The 14,185-nt window shown below is 44.0% G+C and overlaps 1 protein-coding gene across 2 annotated transcripts in view; it reads left to right on the top strand.

Moving 5' to 3' along the window:
- Positions 1-11,048, top strand: part of RASGRF2 (Ras protein specific guanine nucleotide releasing factor 2) — a 251,133-nt gene extending 240,085 nt beyond the window's left edge. For both annotated transcript variants that reach the window (XM_032335831.1, XM_032335830.1), the window contains 4 exons: positions 1,819-1,898; positions 2,840-2,957; positions 3,541-3,609; positions 7,137-11,048. In XM_032335831.1, coding sequence (XP_032191722.1) covers positions 1,819-1,898; positions 2,840-2,957; positions 3,541-3,609; positions 7,137-7,229 — 360 coding nt within the window. In that variant the 3' untranslated portion in view covers positions 7,230-11,048. The remainder of the gene's footprint in view (positions 1-1,818; positions 1,899-2,839; positions 2,958-3,540; positions 3,610-7,136) is intronic.
- The last annotated feature ends 3,137 nt before the right edge of the window (positions 11,049-14,185 follow it).

Raw genomic sequence — 14,185 nt, 5'->3', positions numbered from 1 at the left:
TACCATATGATTTCACTCACGTGGAATTTAAGAAACAAAACAGATGAACATTGTGAGGGAAAAAAAGAGAGAGGCAAACCAAGAAAGAGACTCTTAACTGTAGAGGACAAACTAAGGGTTATTGGAGGGAAAGTGGACTGTGGCGGGGGTAAGGGGTCCAAGAGGGGGAGGAGATAGATTAAACAGGTGGTGGGCATTAAGGAGGTTACTTGCGATGAGCACTGGGTATTGTATGAAAGTGATGAATCACTGAATTCTACACCTGAAACTGATATTACACTGTATGTCAACTAGCTGGAATTTAAATAAAAACTTGAGAAAAAAAAAAAAAAGAGGGGTGCCTGTGTGGCTCAGTCATTAAGCCTCTGCCTTCGGCTCAGGTCATGCTCCCTGGGTCCTGGGATTGAGCCCCACATTGGGGTCCCTGTTCAGCGGGAAGCCTGCTTCTCCTTCTCCCACTCCCCCTGCTTGTGTTCCCTCTTTTGCTGTGTCCTCTTTCTGTCCAATAAATAAAATCTTAAAAAAAAAAAAGAAGAAGAAAAGAAAAGAAAACATTAAACTTCTCCTGTTGTTGACTTAGGTGATACCCATGTCTTTGACAGGATGCAGCTTTAGGGATAACTGACCCTGGAATAGGGGTGATAAGACTGACACAAAATATTTCTTTCAAATCTGAATGTACCACCTGTAGAGGCATTAAGTAGAATATACCATTTCAATCCCATGAATGCGTCACTCCAAGTGGCTTTCAAAGAAGTGCTAGGCCATCGTCCCGGGCCCAGGACCTGGGTCTAGTCACCATCGGGAGTGCCTGGTTGCAGATATGGCCTCCTTCAGATTCTTTCATCACACCGTCTGCTCTGCGGCAGTCTCTTCTTTAGATCTGAGTCCAGACAGAGAGACATCCAGAAGGCATGGAGGACCGGGCAGTTTGAGGCCCACCAAATTCGGTCTGTGGTTCTAGGACCGTTTGCATAGCTTCTTTCAGCCCAAGGCCAGCTCTGGGCCAGGCAGGAGGCCCACCCGGGGCCCCATCCCCTCCCCCTCACCCCGCCGTCCCTCCCCAGGCCTTGCTGGCTATCTTCTTCCAGAGTCCTCAGGAACCAGGGTGGGGAAGGTACCCCTTTGAGTCATTCTGAAAGCTGTCATGAAGCATGCAGCTGTTCCCCAGACCGAGACAGAGTAGTCTGAAGAGTCGCAAACTGGGCACTCCGAGAGCTGTTCCTGCCAGCCCGCCTGGGTATTACCGGGAGTGGGCCATCATCCCCAAGTGCCACCTTCCCCGTCTCCCGAGTCCATGCGAGAAAGTCCAGATCAGTGTCAACAGCAGTTTTATTTCTTGGAAAATGTCAGTTTTGCTTTTCTAACAAGTTGAGAAAGATGATCGCAAAACAAAGGGTTTGTAGCAGAAGATAGCTAAGCAACCAAATTTGTGTCTTGGTGATTCGGAAATTAACACCCGAAAGGACTGACCGTGAAAACCACCTGACGTGAGACCTCCCATTTAAGATTCCCTAAGTCAACGTGTGCTTTACCGATCATTTAAGTCCCTAATTTCTCGTGCATCGCACTTTTTCTTTTCTACACCTTTTCCACTTTTTGCCTAAATGAGCAATATAGTCACTTTCTCTTCTCCACAAGTTTTCTTTTTAAACATCAAATTCAGTCATAATGCCCATAATACTTCAAAAATCATATCACATCACAATGGTCTGATAAAGGTACCAGCACCTGCCACTCTGGAAGGGAACTGAGGATCTCTTGGTCAAACCACAGCAGTTGTTTTCACAGCAAGCTAAGTTGTTCACTTCTTTCCAGACAAAAGCTCTCATGGACAAGCTTCAGAAAACTGTTTCATCTGAAGGAAGATTTAAAAATCTCAGAGAAACCCTTAAAAAGTAAGTTTATCTTAATTATTAAGTCATTTATAATTCAGAAATGGATTTTTTAAATGTATACAGTATACAAATAGTGGCCTACCTCCTTCTTGGCTTTGAAAAGAAAAACAAATGGGCAACAACTTCCATCATCTTGGTATTTTCCTGATTTGGGGGGACATTTGAAATACTGTGCATACAGTAAGTGTCCTGTGGACCTACTGGTGGCATGCAGATGATCCCAGATAAGAAGAAAATATCATGATCTTTTACTCTAAAATCAAACCATCTTTTACTATAAAAAGTTTCTTGATTTGGTATTTATTAATCTAAACACAACGAGGAAACTGTGGTTCACAGAGTTTGCCATCAACCCTTAGCAAGTGGTCATGCTGGGACTCAGACCCAGTTCTCTCTGGCTCAAAAGCCTATGTCCTCCAAACTCTTGACTTTGAGAAGACCAAGATACCCCACCTCGAAAACCACAACAAAGAAGGCATGACTTTAGAGTGCAGTGGTGATATTCATTAGGTCTATAACCTCTGAAACATTGAAATAGTAATGAAAGCAGAAAACAAGCTTTACAAGCTCTAATGACATTGATTTTTCTACCCAGCTCTTGAAGATTCCTCCATGCTCTTACTCCCTGGGGAAGCGCGGCCCGTATATAAGTACCGCAGACAAGTACCGCTAGCACATACTTGGTATTTGTCTGTAAGACATCCTTTGGTTTGAACAAGCCATTGTCTCAGGCACATTGTACAACACAGGCTGTAATTTTCTGTTCTATTGTGTTGTGAGATGTACTGAAAACTTATAATATCGTGAGTGTGCTTGTGCAGACAGAATTAAAAGACTTTGTTCTTCAGGATTGAAGCAGCGTGGTTGCTTCCTGTGAAACACGGGAGGGGAGTCGCTATTTGTGTGAATGAGCTTGAGAACAGTGTCTCTTGGTTTTGCAGCTGTAACCCCCCAGCTGTTCCTTATCTGGGGATGTACCTGACAGACCTGGCATTTATTGAAGAGGGAACACCAAACTTTACCGAAGAAGGCCTTGTTAATTTCTCCAAGATGAGAATGGTAAGTAATCATTTCATCAGCAGCCTGTTTCAGTGACGTCAGTGGCTTCGAGAGAAGAGGCTAAGTCACAGAGGTCACTGTTTGTTTTTACATTTTGAGCTGGAAGGGATGGAGGACACTGGGTTTCCTCGCTGATGTGACTGATCGATGCGATTTTCAGCAGGGGTATTTCAGCTTGCATGCAGTCTGGGCAAAGGGGTGGGGAATAAATCTCCAGGAATGACTTCCTGAGACAGGGTAGTGACAGACAGATGCTGAAGGCTTCTTGCTGGACAACCAGGTTCTAAGCACCAAGTTAGAACAAGGAGCCCAAGGTCAGTAACACCCAAGAGCTTGCCACTGCTGGACCTGAGGTCACCCAGTGCCAGCTGTTCCCGATTGTGAAGTCAGTATCTTCTTCTGCATTTCATGTAGCTCATGGAAGGGCAAGAAAGCCCTGGCTGGGCATAGAAAATGATAGGGCAGGGCTCTGACATTTCACTGGAGAAAGTATGTGATGACTTGTGGATAGGACCTGGAAGAATGTGTTGCAATACAAGGAAATACTTGGGCTTTGATTTTGTTGTGACTGTTTCTCTCTCAGATATCACACATCATCAGAGAGATACGCCAATTCCAGCAGACTTGCTATCGAATAGACCATCAGCCAAAGGTAACATTGTATGGTTGTTAAGGGAATTAATAAAGAAAAAAGTGAAAATTAATGAATTAGAAACAGTGGTAAAGTGGATTGATAATATCAAAAGCTGACTCACAGGAAAGACCAAGAAAATTGACAAATCTTTGGCAACTCTGATTGGGAAATAAAGAAGGCAAAAAGAACATCAGTTTCTCAAGATCTATTGATGGTATGTTCTATATTTCTCATAAATCATTATCATCTTGGTCCAAGCTACCTGGTCTGTTACCTGGTCTACTTGCATTCACTCTAGAATGTAAAATCCTTTCTACAAACTGCAGCCAGATAGAACTCTCTGGAACATAAAGTCAAATATATTTGTCCCCTGTGTAAAATATTTTATAGGTTTTTTATGCTCTTCAGATAGAGAAAGTAAAAGTTTTGATGTGTCCAATAAGTCTTACATTACATGGCTCCTTCTTATCTTTCAAGGTTCATCTCACATCATATACCCCCTTTCTTCCTCCATCCCAGCCACAACCAACCCACCCTTCCTTCCTTCCTTCCTTTTTTCATTTTTCATTTTTAGATAGATATTTTTAAAATCATTTTAGCTTTACAGAAAAATTAAGAGGGTAGTTTGGAAGATTCCCATAAAACTCACAGCCATTTTTTCCTTATTATTTCATGGAACTTGATAAATTTATGGTGAAACTCATAAAGACGCTCAGATAGGCAAACAAACACCAAAACAAAACACACACACACACACACACACACACACAAAACCCGATGGATTTTTTGAAAAATAAGAAGAGTAAATAGAGCTTTCACTACCAGACATAGACACATATCCTGAAACTATAGTGAATAATGCAGGACTACATTGGCATAGGAATACAAATTCAAGGGATGGGATACAGTCCAGATGCAGATTTTGTCTATATGAAAATCTAATATGGAATAAAGGAGGCATTTAAAGAAAGTGCCAGAAAGAAATTGACCAGTCTCATAAAGGAAATAGGAATTTTGGCTCTCCATCTGATACCATTTCACACACAAAAAAATCCAGATGAGTTCATTACCTTAATATAAAAGAGTATTAAATTATTTGAATAAAATATAGTACAAAATATCTGCAACCTTTAGATTTGAAAGAACTTCTTAAGCAAAGGATGTATGAGCTATAAAAGATAAGCTTAATTAAGTTTGCTGCATCAAAATTAAAAACTTCTATATGGGGGTACCTGGGTGGCTCAGTGGGTAAAGCCTCTGTCTTCAGCTCAGGTCATGATCCCAGAGTCCTGGGATCAGCCCCGTATCAGGCTCTCTGCTCAGCAGGGAGCCTGCTTCCACCCCCTTTCTCTCTGTCTGCCTCTCTGCCTACTTGTGATCTCTGTCTAATAAATAAATAAAATCTTTAAAAAAAAAACCAAAAAACTTCTATATGACAAAATATAGTAATTTAAAAAGCAAAAATAAAACCACTTAGACTAGGAGGTGATTTTTTTAAAAAATTTTTTCTTTTGATACAGAGAGAGCGCATGTGGGTGTGGGGCAAGCAAGGGGAGGGATAGAGGGGGAGAGAGAGAGAGAGAGAGAGAGAGAATCTTAAGCAGGCTCCACACCCAGTGTGGAGTCTGGTGAGGGGCTCAATGTCACGACCCCGAGATCACGATCTGAGCTGAAATCAAGACTCGGACGCTTCATCGATGGAGCCACCCAGGTGCCCACAGCAGTTGACATGTGTAACATGTAAAACAAAGAGACAGAAGGAAAGTATTCCTGTAAGTCTATAAGAAAAGTATACACAACTCTGTAGAAAAATCAGCACAGCTTTGAACAGATGAGGTCACTCACAGAATAAGAATCAAAACTGGCCAGTAAATATTTTTAAACTGCTCAACTTAGGAAGGAAATTATAAGGAGGCATCATTTTCACCTGACAGATAAACAAAATGTTAAAATATTGGTCATAGCAAACGTCAGCGTGTGGGATCTACCAGGAACTCTCACACACTCTAGGTACAGAACTTTGGGAGGATATCTTTGCATCATCTGTTAAAATTAAAAATTGATGAACTGAGCAAGTGCAAGTCTTCTGCTTTGCTGGTGGGAATAACATGGCCCATCCTCTTTAGAAAACTGTGCCTGCCGTGTGGATATTGCTTCAAACATTAAATATGCATCTACTTTATGACCCAGGAATCTCTCTCCTAGGTATTTACCCAGGGTAAATGAAAACAGGCCCACTGCAAGTCTCGTATAAAACATTCCTAGCAGGGGCACCTGGATGGCTCAGTGGGTTAAGCCTCTGCCTTCGGCTCGGGTCATGGTCTCAGTGTCCTGGATCGAGCCCCACATGAGCCCCTACTTGTGATCTCTCTCTCTCTCTCAAATAAATAAACAAAATCTTTTAAAAAAAAAAATTCCTAGCATTTCTTAATAATAACCCCAACCTGGAAACGGCCCAGGTGTCCATAAATAGATGAAAGAATCAACAAATGTTGATCAACAAATGTCCTAGATCCCTAGGACACCACGCCATTCAGCAATGGCAGGGCAGGCTAGTGGTAGACGCCACAACACGGAAGGACTTCGAACCGTTACACTGAGCGGAAGGAGCTAGGCGTGCAAGAACGGACTGTGTGCTTCCACTTCTATCAAAGTCTCGAGTAGACAAAACAAATGCATGGTGCTAGAAATCACAGCACGGGCCGCTCCTGGGAGCAGACTGACAGGGGAGCAGAAGGAGGGAACGTCCTGGGGTAAGGGAACGGTCCTGAACTGTGATATTTATGCTAAAACTAATCCAACTATCCATTTTTCTTACAAAAGTTATATCTCCATAAAATTAAAGCAGTGTTTCCACAGAAATCCTTCAGGCCCCAACATTTTTATTTTCGTGTCATTTCCTTTCACGTGACTGCTAGCGTCCACCCCAAAAGAACATTCCCACGTCAGCACTAAGCAAATGTGCGAACAGAGATTTCACTGTCGCTTTGTGTAAGCGTGAAATATTGACAGCAACTAAGCGCCCATCAGTAAGGGATTATTAAATGCACTCGGGGAGATCACATGTTGATGTTGTACGGCAGTTCACGTTCTCTGTGCTGACGTGGGAGCTCTCCCGTCCTACACTGAGGAGACGGAAGCGGAATAAGATGTACCTGAGAATTATAAGGGAAGAAAAGATTTCTATAAGGACATGCAGTTATCTAGAAAGACAGACACTCTGGAGAATACAAACCAAATGATAACAGTGGTGCCTCCTCAGGGACGTCCCTGGGGTGAGGAGCTGGGAGATGACTGGAAATGTATGGTTCTTCCTTCCTTCTCTTCCTTTCCTTCTTCCCTTCCCGCTTTCCCCCCTCCCTTCCTTTTTTTTTTCTTTTTTCTTTTTTTTTGTACAGTGAGCATCTATTCATGATTTTTAAAACCATGATATAACATTTTTAAATGTTCAAGAGAAAATGTTGAATTGTGTCAGATTCTGTTCAGAAAATGGGCGCACTCGTGTTCTGAAAGAACCCAAAGCGAGGATTTCCCTGTTCCTCCAGGTCACTCAGTACCTGCTTGACAAAGCCCTCATCATAGATGAAGATACGCTGTATGAACTGTCACTAAAAATTGAACCTCGGCTCCCTGCTTGAAGGTCTGGCTTCGCCCCTGAGTCTGTAGACGTCTCCTGGAAAGCGGGCCGGACGGAACTGTGCATGCCATGCTTCCCACAGCGCCGTGAGGACCGGGGACGGAGACAAAGCCAGTCTCCTCCGTGCACCGAAGAAGATGGAACGGACCTGGAATTCTGTCTCCAGCCAGGGAAGCCCAGCTGTTTGGGGTCAAAGACAAATGCTTTCAGACTTGGGGTGGGAAGGAGAAAAGATTGATCCTCGGTAGAGCTGATGGTGCATTTTTCATAAGGGAATGTAATATAGGAGATGCTGGGAGGCATTTCAAGGAAGCGGGTAAGGTGGTCGGTTTCTGAGTCTGCCCGGGCTCCGTTAGAGCTCGCGGACAAGGATCCTGGAAAAGGCCCGAGCTGTTCGTCTGGCATTTCGCTGGCCTGGGTACACCTACCAACCTTCTCTTAGGGTTTATAACTGCCTCTGTCACATTCTCTGTATTACCAGCTTCCAGAACAGCCGAGGCTTCCTCCGTAGGGATGGGCGCCCATATGAGCAATTTCAGTCTACAGCATGTGCATGGTTTTTAGTGCATTCTAACTACTTACGCTGGAGAAATGGCATTTCTGAGACTGCTTTTTTTGGTCTTTAGGCAACAGCACAGGAAAGACACGATGACAGCCACGTGAATGTAACTTTGTTAAAATTTTAAAAACTCGGTAGGCTTTGCCCCGGGGGATCCCAGCCAGGGGCTGTCTTCAGGTGGGGTAGGGGCTCCTTCCTGAGGCTGTGGGGCCCAAGGAGCCGGTGCTCTCAGAGAGGCAGGTGCAGAGTCTGCAGAGAGGGGCCTGCACACCTCTCCAACGAGACTGTGGAAGGGGACAGAAGGCCACAACCTTGCCACAGGGTTTTAGGCTGAGTGATAAGACAGACTTAAAAATCATCTCTGCACCTTGCTGTGCTCTTCCCCTTCACCCTCCCCACAGAAATGTGGGATTTTTTTCCTGATTTACACAGACCATTTTTACGCTCACTATGAATACTGGTTGTATTTTTTAAAACGTTGTTTCGTGGGGTTTTTTTTTTTTTAAAACCTACACGTCTGTGTGCTGTTGGTAGACAGTTCTTCCCCAGTCATCTTTGTTTTTAAATTTTGGGATATTTATGAGTGAAAATATTCTATGTGTACAGGAGATGGGACCAACCACTCGACAGCTCTTCTCTCCGAAGACTCAACGCGGGGGTTAGTCTGTGCTGGGGAAGGGACCTTCCTTTTCCCAGGATTGATGGTTGTGGAAGAAATAGGGCTATCTCACGCTTACCTCCCTCTTCTCTTCTCAGGGAGAGCTCTGCTTTAAAAGAAGAAAGAGGAAAAATACAGAGTTGTTGTTACCTGAGCCTATTGTACCTGATGATTTCTCTTAGGGGCATGAAGTACATTGATTCCGACATTGAAAAAATTGATCTGTCTCGCTGTTTTCCCTCCTTCTTTGCACTTTAATGATCTTGTTAGAACTAACGGCTGGTTAATAAATTCAGCTTGCTGGCTCATAAGGCCCAGTGAAAGCACGAGCGTTGATAATGTACCCTAGATGGGGAGAATGTACATTTTTCCTGCATGGTAAGGGCCATCTCTGTACATAACTATATAGTGAAATACCAAGTAAGTAAAAGAAAATACTTCTAATATTTGAAGACCATTCCAAAAATACTTTCAATAGCTCATATTAGCCAACAGTGTAGCACTAAACCCAAGGAGGGTTACTTATGAATGCATTCTTTTTCTTTTTTTTAAGAAGTTGCTTGTTTGTTCTCTTTAGTCTCAAATGAGAGGTTGATGCATCCTGACGCATGATAAGAAGCATGGGTTGTTTGGATCGTAATGATGCATAACTTGCAATTTGTATCTCAGTGTTCACGTACTGAGGGTTTGAACTCATATATGTCAGCTTCACCAAGCATCTCGAGGTCTTGCCGAAGAAAAGGAAAATAAAGCTTATCTTTCTTGGCTCAAAAACACAGTCTTGGAAGGTGGACTAAAAACCACGAAAAATCAGTGGCAGGACCACACACATAGTAGTTTCAGGCAGAACAACATGTGGCAAGGTCCATGCGCTATGCCTTGAAGACTGCAAAGTCTTCCAGACGGGAAGAGGTCATTCTGCGTGTGGCCCTTATTTGTCCGACGCAAATGTTCCCAGAGGCACTGCAGTCCTTCTTACTAAAGAAAGATGAGAGATAGAGGCGTTTCCAAATGCTCCTCCCCTTTTGGAGAGCCAGGGTTTCCTCAGCTAGCGACAAAGCTGTCTCGCCAATTTCCCGCAGAATGTGGGAAGCGCCCCCCAGTGGTAAACTACGGGCACCGTCAGTTGCTATGGTGACCGTTAGCGTTTCCTTGAGTTACACGCCCCTCCTGCTTACTGGAGTCTGAAAGCTTGCTGGAACTGCAACAAGAGAGACCTCTACCTCCAAGGGAGCTCCTTTTGATGATGTGCACCATTTCTGGACCATCTGGGAAAAGAATGTGCATTTAAAAAATTCAATTTGGTCACATTTAAAATAGCCAAGAGCAATTTGTAGTGCTTCTGATTGTTAAAGCACCCATCTACTTCTGCCTTTCAAGTTTGTGTTTATTGTTGGAGCATGCACTCCCAGCTGTGTCTGCCTATATTCCATTATATGAGACCCACTTCTAAGAGCAGAAGGCAGGTCAGCCTGTCAACCAAATGGCAAACACTTGTATTGTTGCAAAATTAACCTAGAAAGTCAGAAGTAAAAGCCAATTTCATGCTTTCAGATGAATGCCCACATTTTGTACTGTCGATGAAATTATCTTGGGACTTTTAGGGGATGCCTTTGGTTATTAACTAAGACATCCAGTTTTGCTGCAGGGACAAATCTCTTACTTAAGCCAATACAATATGTGACAGGTTGAAGCATGAAGTACAATGTTGTCACTTCTCCTTAGTGTTTCCTCTGAAGGAATTTAAAGAGAGAATTTTGAACTACTGTTGCAGTATTTTAAGTGGCTCTCCCACAAAGCTTACTATTTGTTAGATTTCATATGTCTTAAAGTACTGCTTAAAAACAAATGAAACTCATAGATACTGAATAACTTGGAAGAGAAAAATACGTTACATTCCCACTTGGAGTATACGATGATGGGTTAGCACCTCTTCTCTCACTGTATTATACAAGATAAAAACTTGGGTCAGCAATGACTGGGTCACTTTTAAAATTCCTAACTTAAAAAGTAATGCAATAGAGGGGTTATTTCCCACCCCCCAAATAACTTTTATTTTAAAATAAATGATTTTATTTAGCTTTTTTTTTTGCAAAGTTTTTTTTATTCCCCCTGGAAAAAAAATCTTTCTCTTTGCTTTAAAGATTTTTTTTAACCCAGCCTGTGATGTTTTATCATTTTTACTGCTATTGAAATAGGATATACTATATGTGGGATATATATTACACGGTGGAATAAATTATATACTATTTATGGCTAAAGAAGAGAGCCAGGCTAATGTGCACAGCCAGAAGGAATAAATGAACATGGTTCATTTTCATTTCAGTAAGACGGCAGATTGTATGTGTAGATAATGACTTGATTACTGGCGCCACTATGTGAATCCTGGTAATAAGACTTGAGTCAATGAAATCTAATCACAGTGTCATTTTTCTCCATGGCCATAAGTGACTTAAAAATCAAGGAAGGGCAGAGCTAGGGTAGAAAACAACTATTTTGTTGAAGGTGTAAACACAGGGATGATTGAGAAAATTATTCATCTTGGCCTCCGCACAGCCTGCCATTAACTGTAGGGCTGATTGTACTTGATCTCATCTGCCCAAGAAAAAAGAAGAGTTCTATAGGATGTTGAACCACTGTCTTTCGCACAACCCACTTCATTCTTCCCTAGAAAGGCAGTTGTGAAAGAGCCGCCGAGGTTCCCCGGCCGAGTCCGAGGCCCAGATGTCCACCTGCGAGTGGGGAAACCTTAGGTCAGTGCTAAAACCTCCTCGAGCCCGTTCACTCATCTGCAAAATGGAACTAATCGTGATTCCTGTGCCGCCTACCTCACAGGGCTGTCGTCAGGACAAAATGGGTTAGATTGTGAACTGTAAAGTGCTATCCAAATGTGAGGTAACGTGATTACCATCCTCATCTCTCTTTGGCAGAGAATTATTTAAATGTATTTCTTTGTTATTTGTGTGTGTTTGTGTGTATATGGACAGACCCGTGTGTTACTTTGAGAAGCGTAATGTTTGTGTCCAGTAACTTTGCAAATCTGCTGACAATTGTGACTCTGACAGAGGGGTTTGTGCTGTGGCCTAACACTTGCCAGGTGGGGTGTGGGTTATACCTATATGCAAATTAAATTTTGCCTTTCTTGATTCGAAAATCTCATTAGTTTCTTCATTGATTTTTTTTTTTTTTTTGCATTCTTCTACCTTGTCTTCTTTGTAGCAATGGGCTTCTTCAGATATTTGTTTACTTCTTAAGTTCAGCAGAAAATAAAGTTTGGAAGAAGCCCATGTTGCGGGCACTAAAATATCAGAGAACCTCGGAAAAAATATCAAGGGCTGTTGGCCCCACTCTCTCTCCAGCGCTTGAATCTCTCCTGTGACGTCCCCAGCCCATGTCTGACCACCTTTCAACACCCCCAGGCACACAGAACCTCATTACTGCCCAAACAGCCCGATTCATCGAACGGCAGCTCAACCCCCATGGACAGGTTGAGTGCTCCGGTGACCTAGCCCAGCCATCATTCCAACCTCGGATGGGCTACTGAGCCATCTGAGGCCAAGTTCGTCACCTAGGAAATAAGATACATGTCTGCCCTTAGAATGACTGCAGTGGCTACATGGAATAATGTTGATAAAAATACTCTAACTGTAGTCAAGTCAATGAAGTCGTGCTACCATTTCAGGCTGAAGAGAGCATGATGCAGCTGTCGTGCACAAGTGAGAAGTGAGGGGAGAAAGGATTGGGGCATCTCCTATTTCCTTGGCTTCCCTTTCCAATTCTGAAATGAGCAACCAGGCTGGTGGGGATTCAGGAACCCCACACAGCATTGCCCTTGCCTGGCAACACATCCAGCCCTCCAGCTGGCCTCAGGAATGGGAAAGAGTGTAAGCCCAGGACAGATTTCCTCTCAAGCAGGTGACATGGCCGCTGCCGGCTTCACTTCTGTTCCTGTTTGTATGGCAAGAGCCAGCTTCATGGCCGCACTGGCTACTGGGTGTGGGAAGAGCCCCTGAACTTGGAGTTGGCAGCAATGAGAAAGTGATAAATGGCATAGGACAGGTATCAAGTATGAAGGAATTTAGCACCTGTGGAATTATGGTGAGCCACTTGTCACCCCTGTCGTAAGCTTCAAGATGGCCCGGTCGCCCAAAGAAAAGTGACACCCTGTTTTCTCAGCAATGTGCCCACTTCTCTTCTGACCTTACTTACTTCTGTAAAATGACCCTGTAAAAGATGAGGGCTTGAGGTAGGGTGGAGGGGGTCTTGGGGAGCGGGAGAGGACTAAATGTCCATTAGTAAGGAATTGGGGAAGAAAGAAAAAGAAGAGGAGTTTCCCAATGTAACTGCTGTTCTTTAAACTCGACCTCTCCATGTTCGTCAAAGCTTCATCATTTTCTGGGTCTGGGATCTGGGTTCCTTCAGGGTCACTGGGTTTATTTCAGTTGGTGCCTGAAATCTGAAATGCCTGGAAACAGTGTGCCTGCAAAAGAGTTATTTTAGGAAGAAATAAGCCTAAACTACCCCCCTCCCCAACACACACCACCTTAACCCTAACCCCAACCCGCAGAACCCAGTCTACTAAGCAGCTCGTCAGCCCTGGAGACCTCTAATTTGCTGCCCGTTCTGCTGGGGGAGGCCCCCAGGGGCTGGAGAGACCATGGTCCCTTATAACAGAATGTGCAAACTGGGAACTCTGACTCTAGAAGATCATGCAATCAGTTTGGTTGTTCCAAATCTGTCAATGTTTTAATGAGATAACATAGAAGAGCCTAGAAAATATCTGAGTATATCATATGAAGAAAGGATAAATATGGCTTCGTAAAAATTTCAATTCGGTGTAAGCTAGGTCAAAATGATAGCATATATATTAACTGACATATGGCCAATACTCAGTAAGGTGCCTGAATCCTATGGGCACAGCTTGAGGAATTTTTAGACACGTTTGCACCCATCCAGTCACCCCCAAATCAGGAAGCTTCCCAGACCCCAGATTGTCCCCTCATGCACCCTCCCAGTCAGTAACCCCATGCAAAGGTAACATGTATTTTTGCTTTGGGTCATAATTAAAAGAAGCAGAAACTCTGAAAAAGAACCATTCTAGCTGGGAAGTTATTTCTGGGCTCTATCCCCTGCTCCCGGCTGGACCCTAAGAAAAAAAGGGAAAGGAACCAGCTGGTGATGTGCACCTGGCCATAGAGGCTGGGTACGTGACCATCGCCAGAGACCTGGGCAGCTCTCTCTGAAATGTCAGGGCTGCAGCCCAAGTCCTCGTGGGTCACTGCTATTTACAGTCAACCTTTCTGGTTTGGGGCGCAGGTCCCAAGGAGGGCTATTTTCAGCAGGGATGTGGCCTGCAGGGCCTTCTGGGTGATGCATTAAACTGGTGCGGACTGAAAGGGAAATCGTCCAGCAGTCTACTTCAGATGGCTTGATCTAAAAGAGCAACGTGATTGTCGTCCCTGAATCCAGGCCCTAGACAACAAGTTAGAAGGACATCCTTCTGGCCCCTGGCTCAGAGCCTGGTTCGCAGCGGGGAAGCGGGAGCTTTACGCATCTTCTACCTCTCAGCCCTCAGCTGGGGCGCGCGGACAAAGTCATCCTCCAGAGCCAGCCGCCACCCCCTTCCTCCCTCGCGGGATGGGGCTGCAGAGGGAACTTGGAAACAAATCCCCTAACAGGTGCGGCAGCCCCCCTGCCGACGCTTCCACCCCGAAGCCGAAGCCGAAGCCGGTGCTGCGGG

The sequence above is a fragment of the Mustela erminea genome, chromosome 3 (assembly GCF_009829155.1).
Source record: "Mustela erminea isolate mMusErm1 chromosome 3, mMusErm1.Pri, whole genome shotgun sequence".
NCBI lineage: Eukaryota > Metazoa > Chordata > Mammalia > Carnivora > Mustelidae > Mustela > Mustela erminea.
This window is presented reverse-complemented; position numbering and strand designations above follow the sequence as displayed.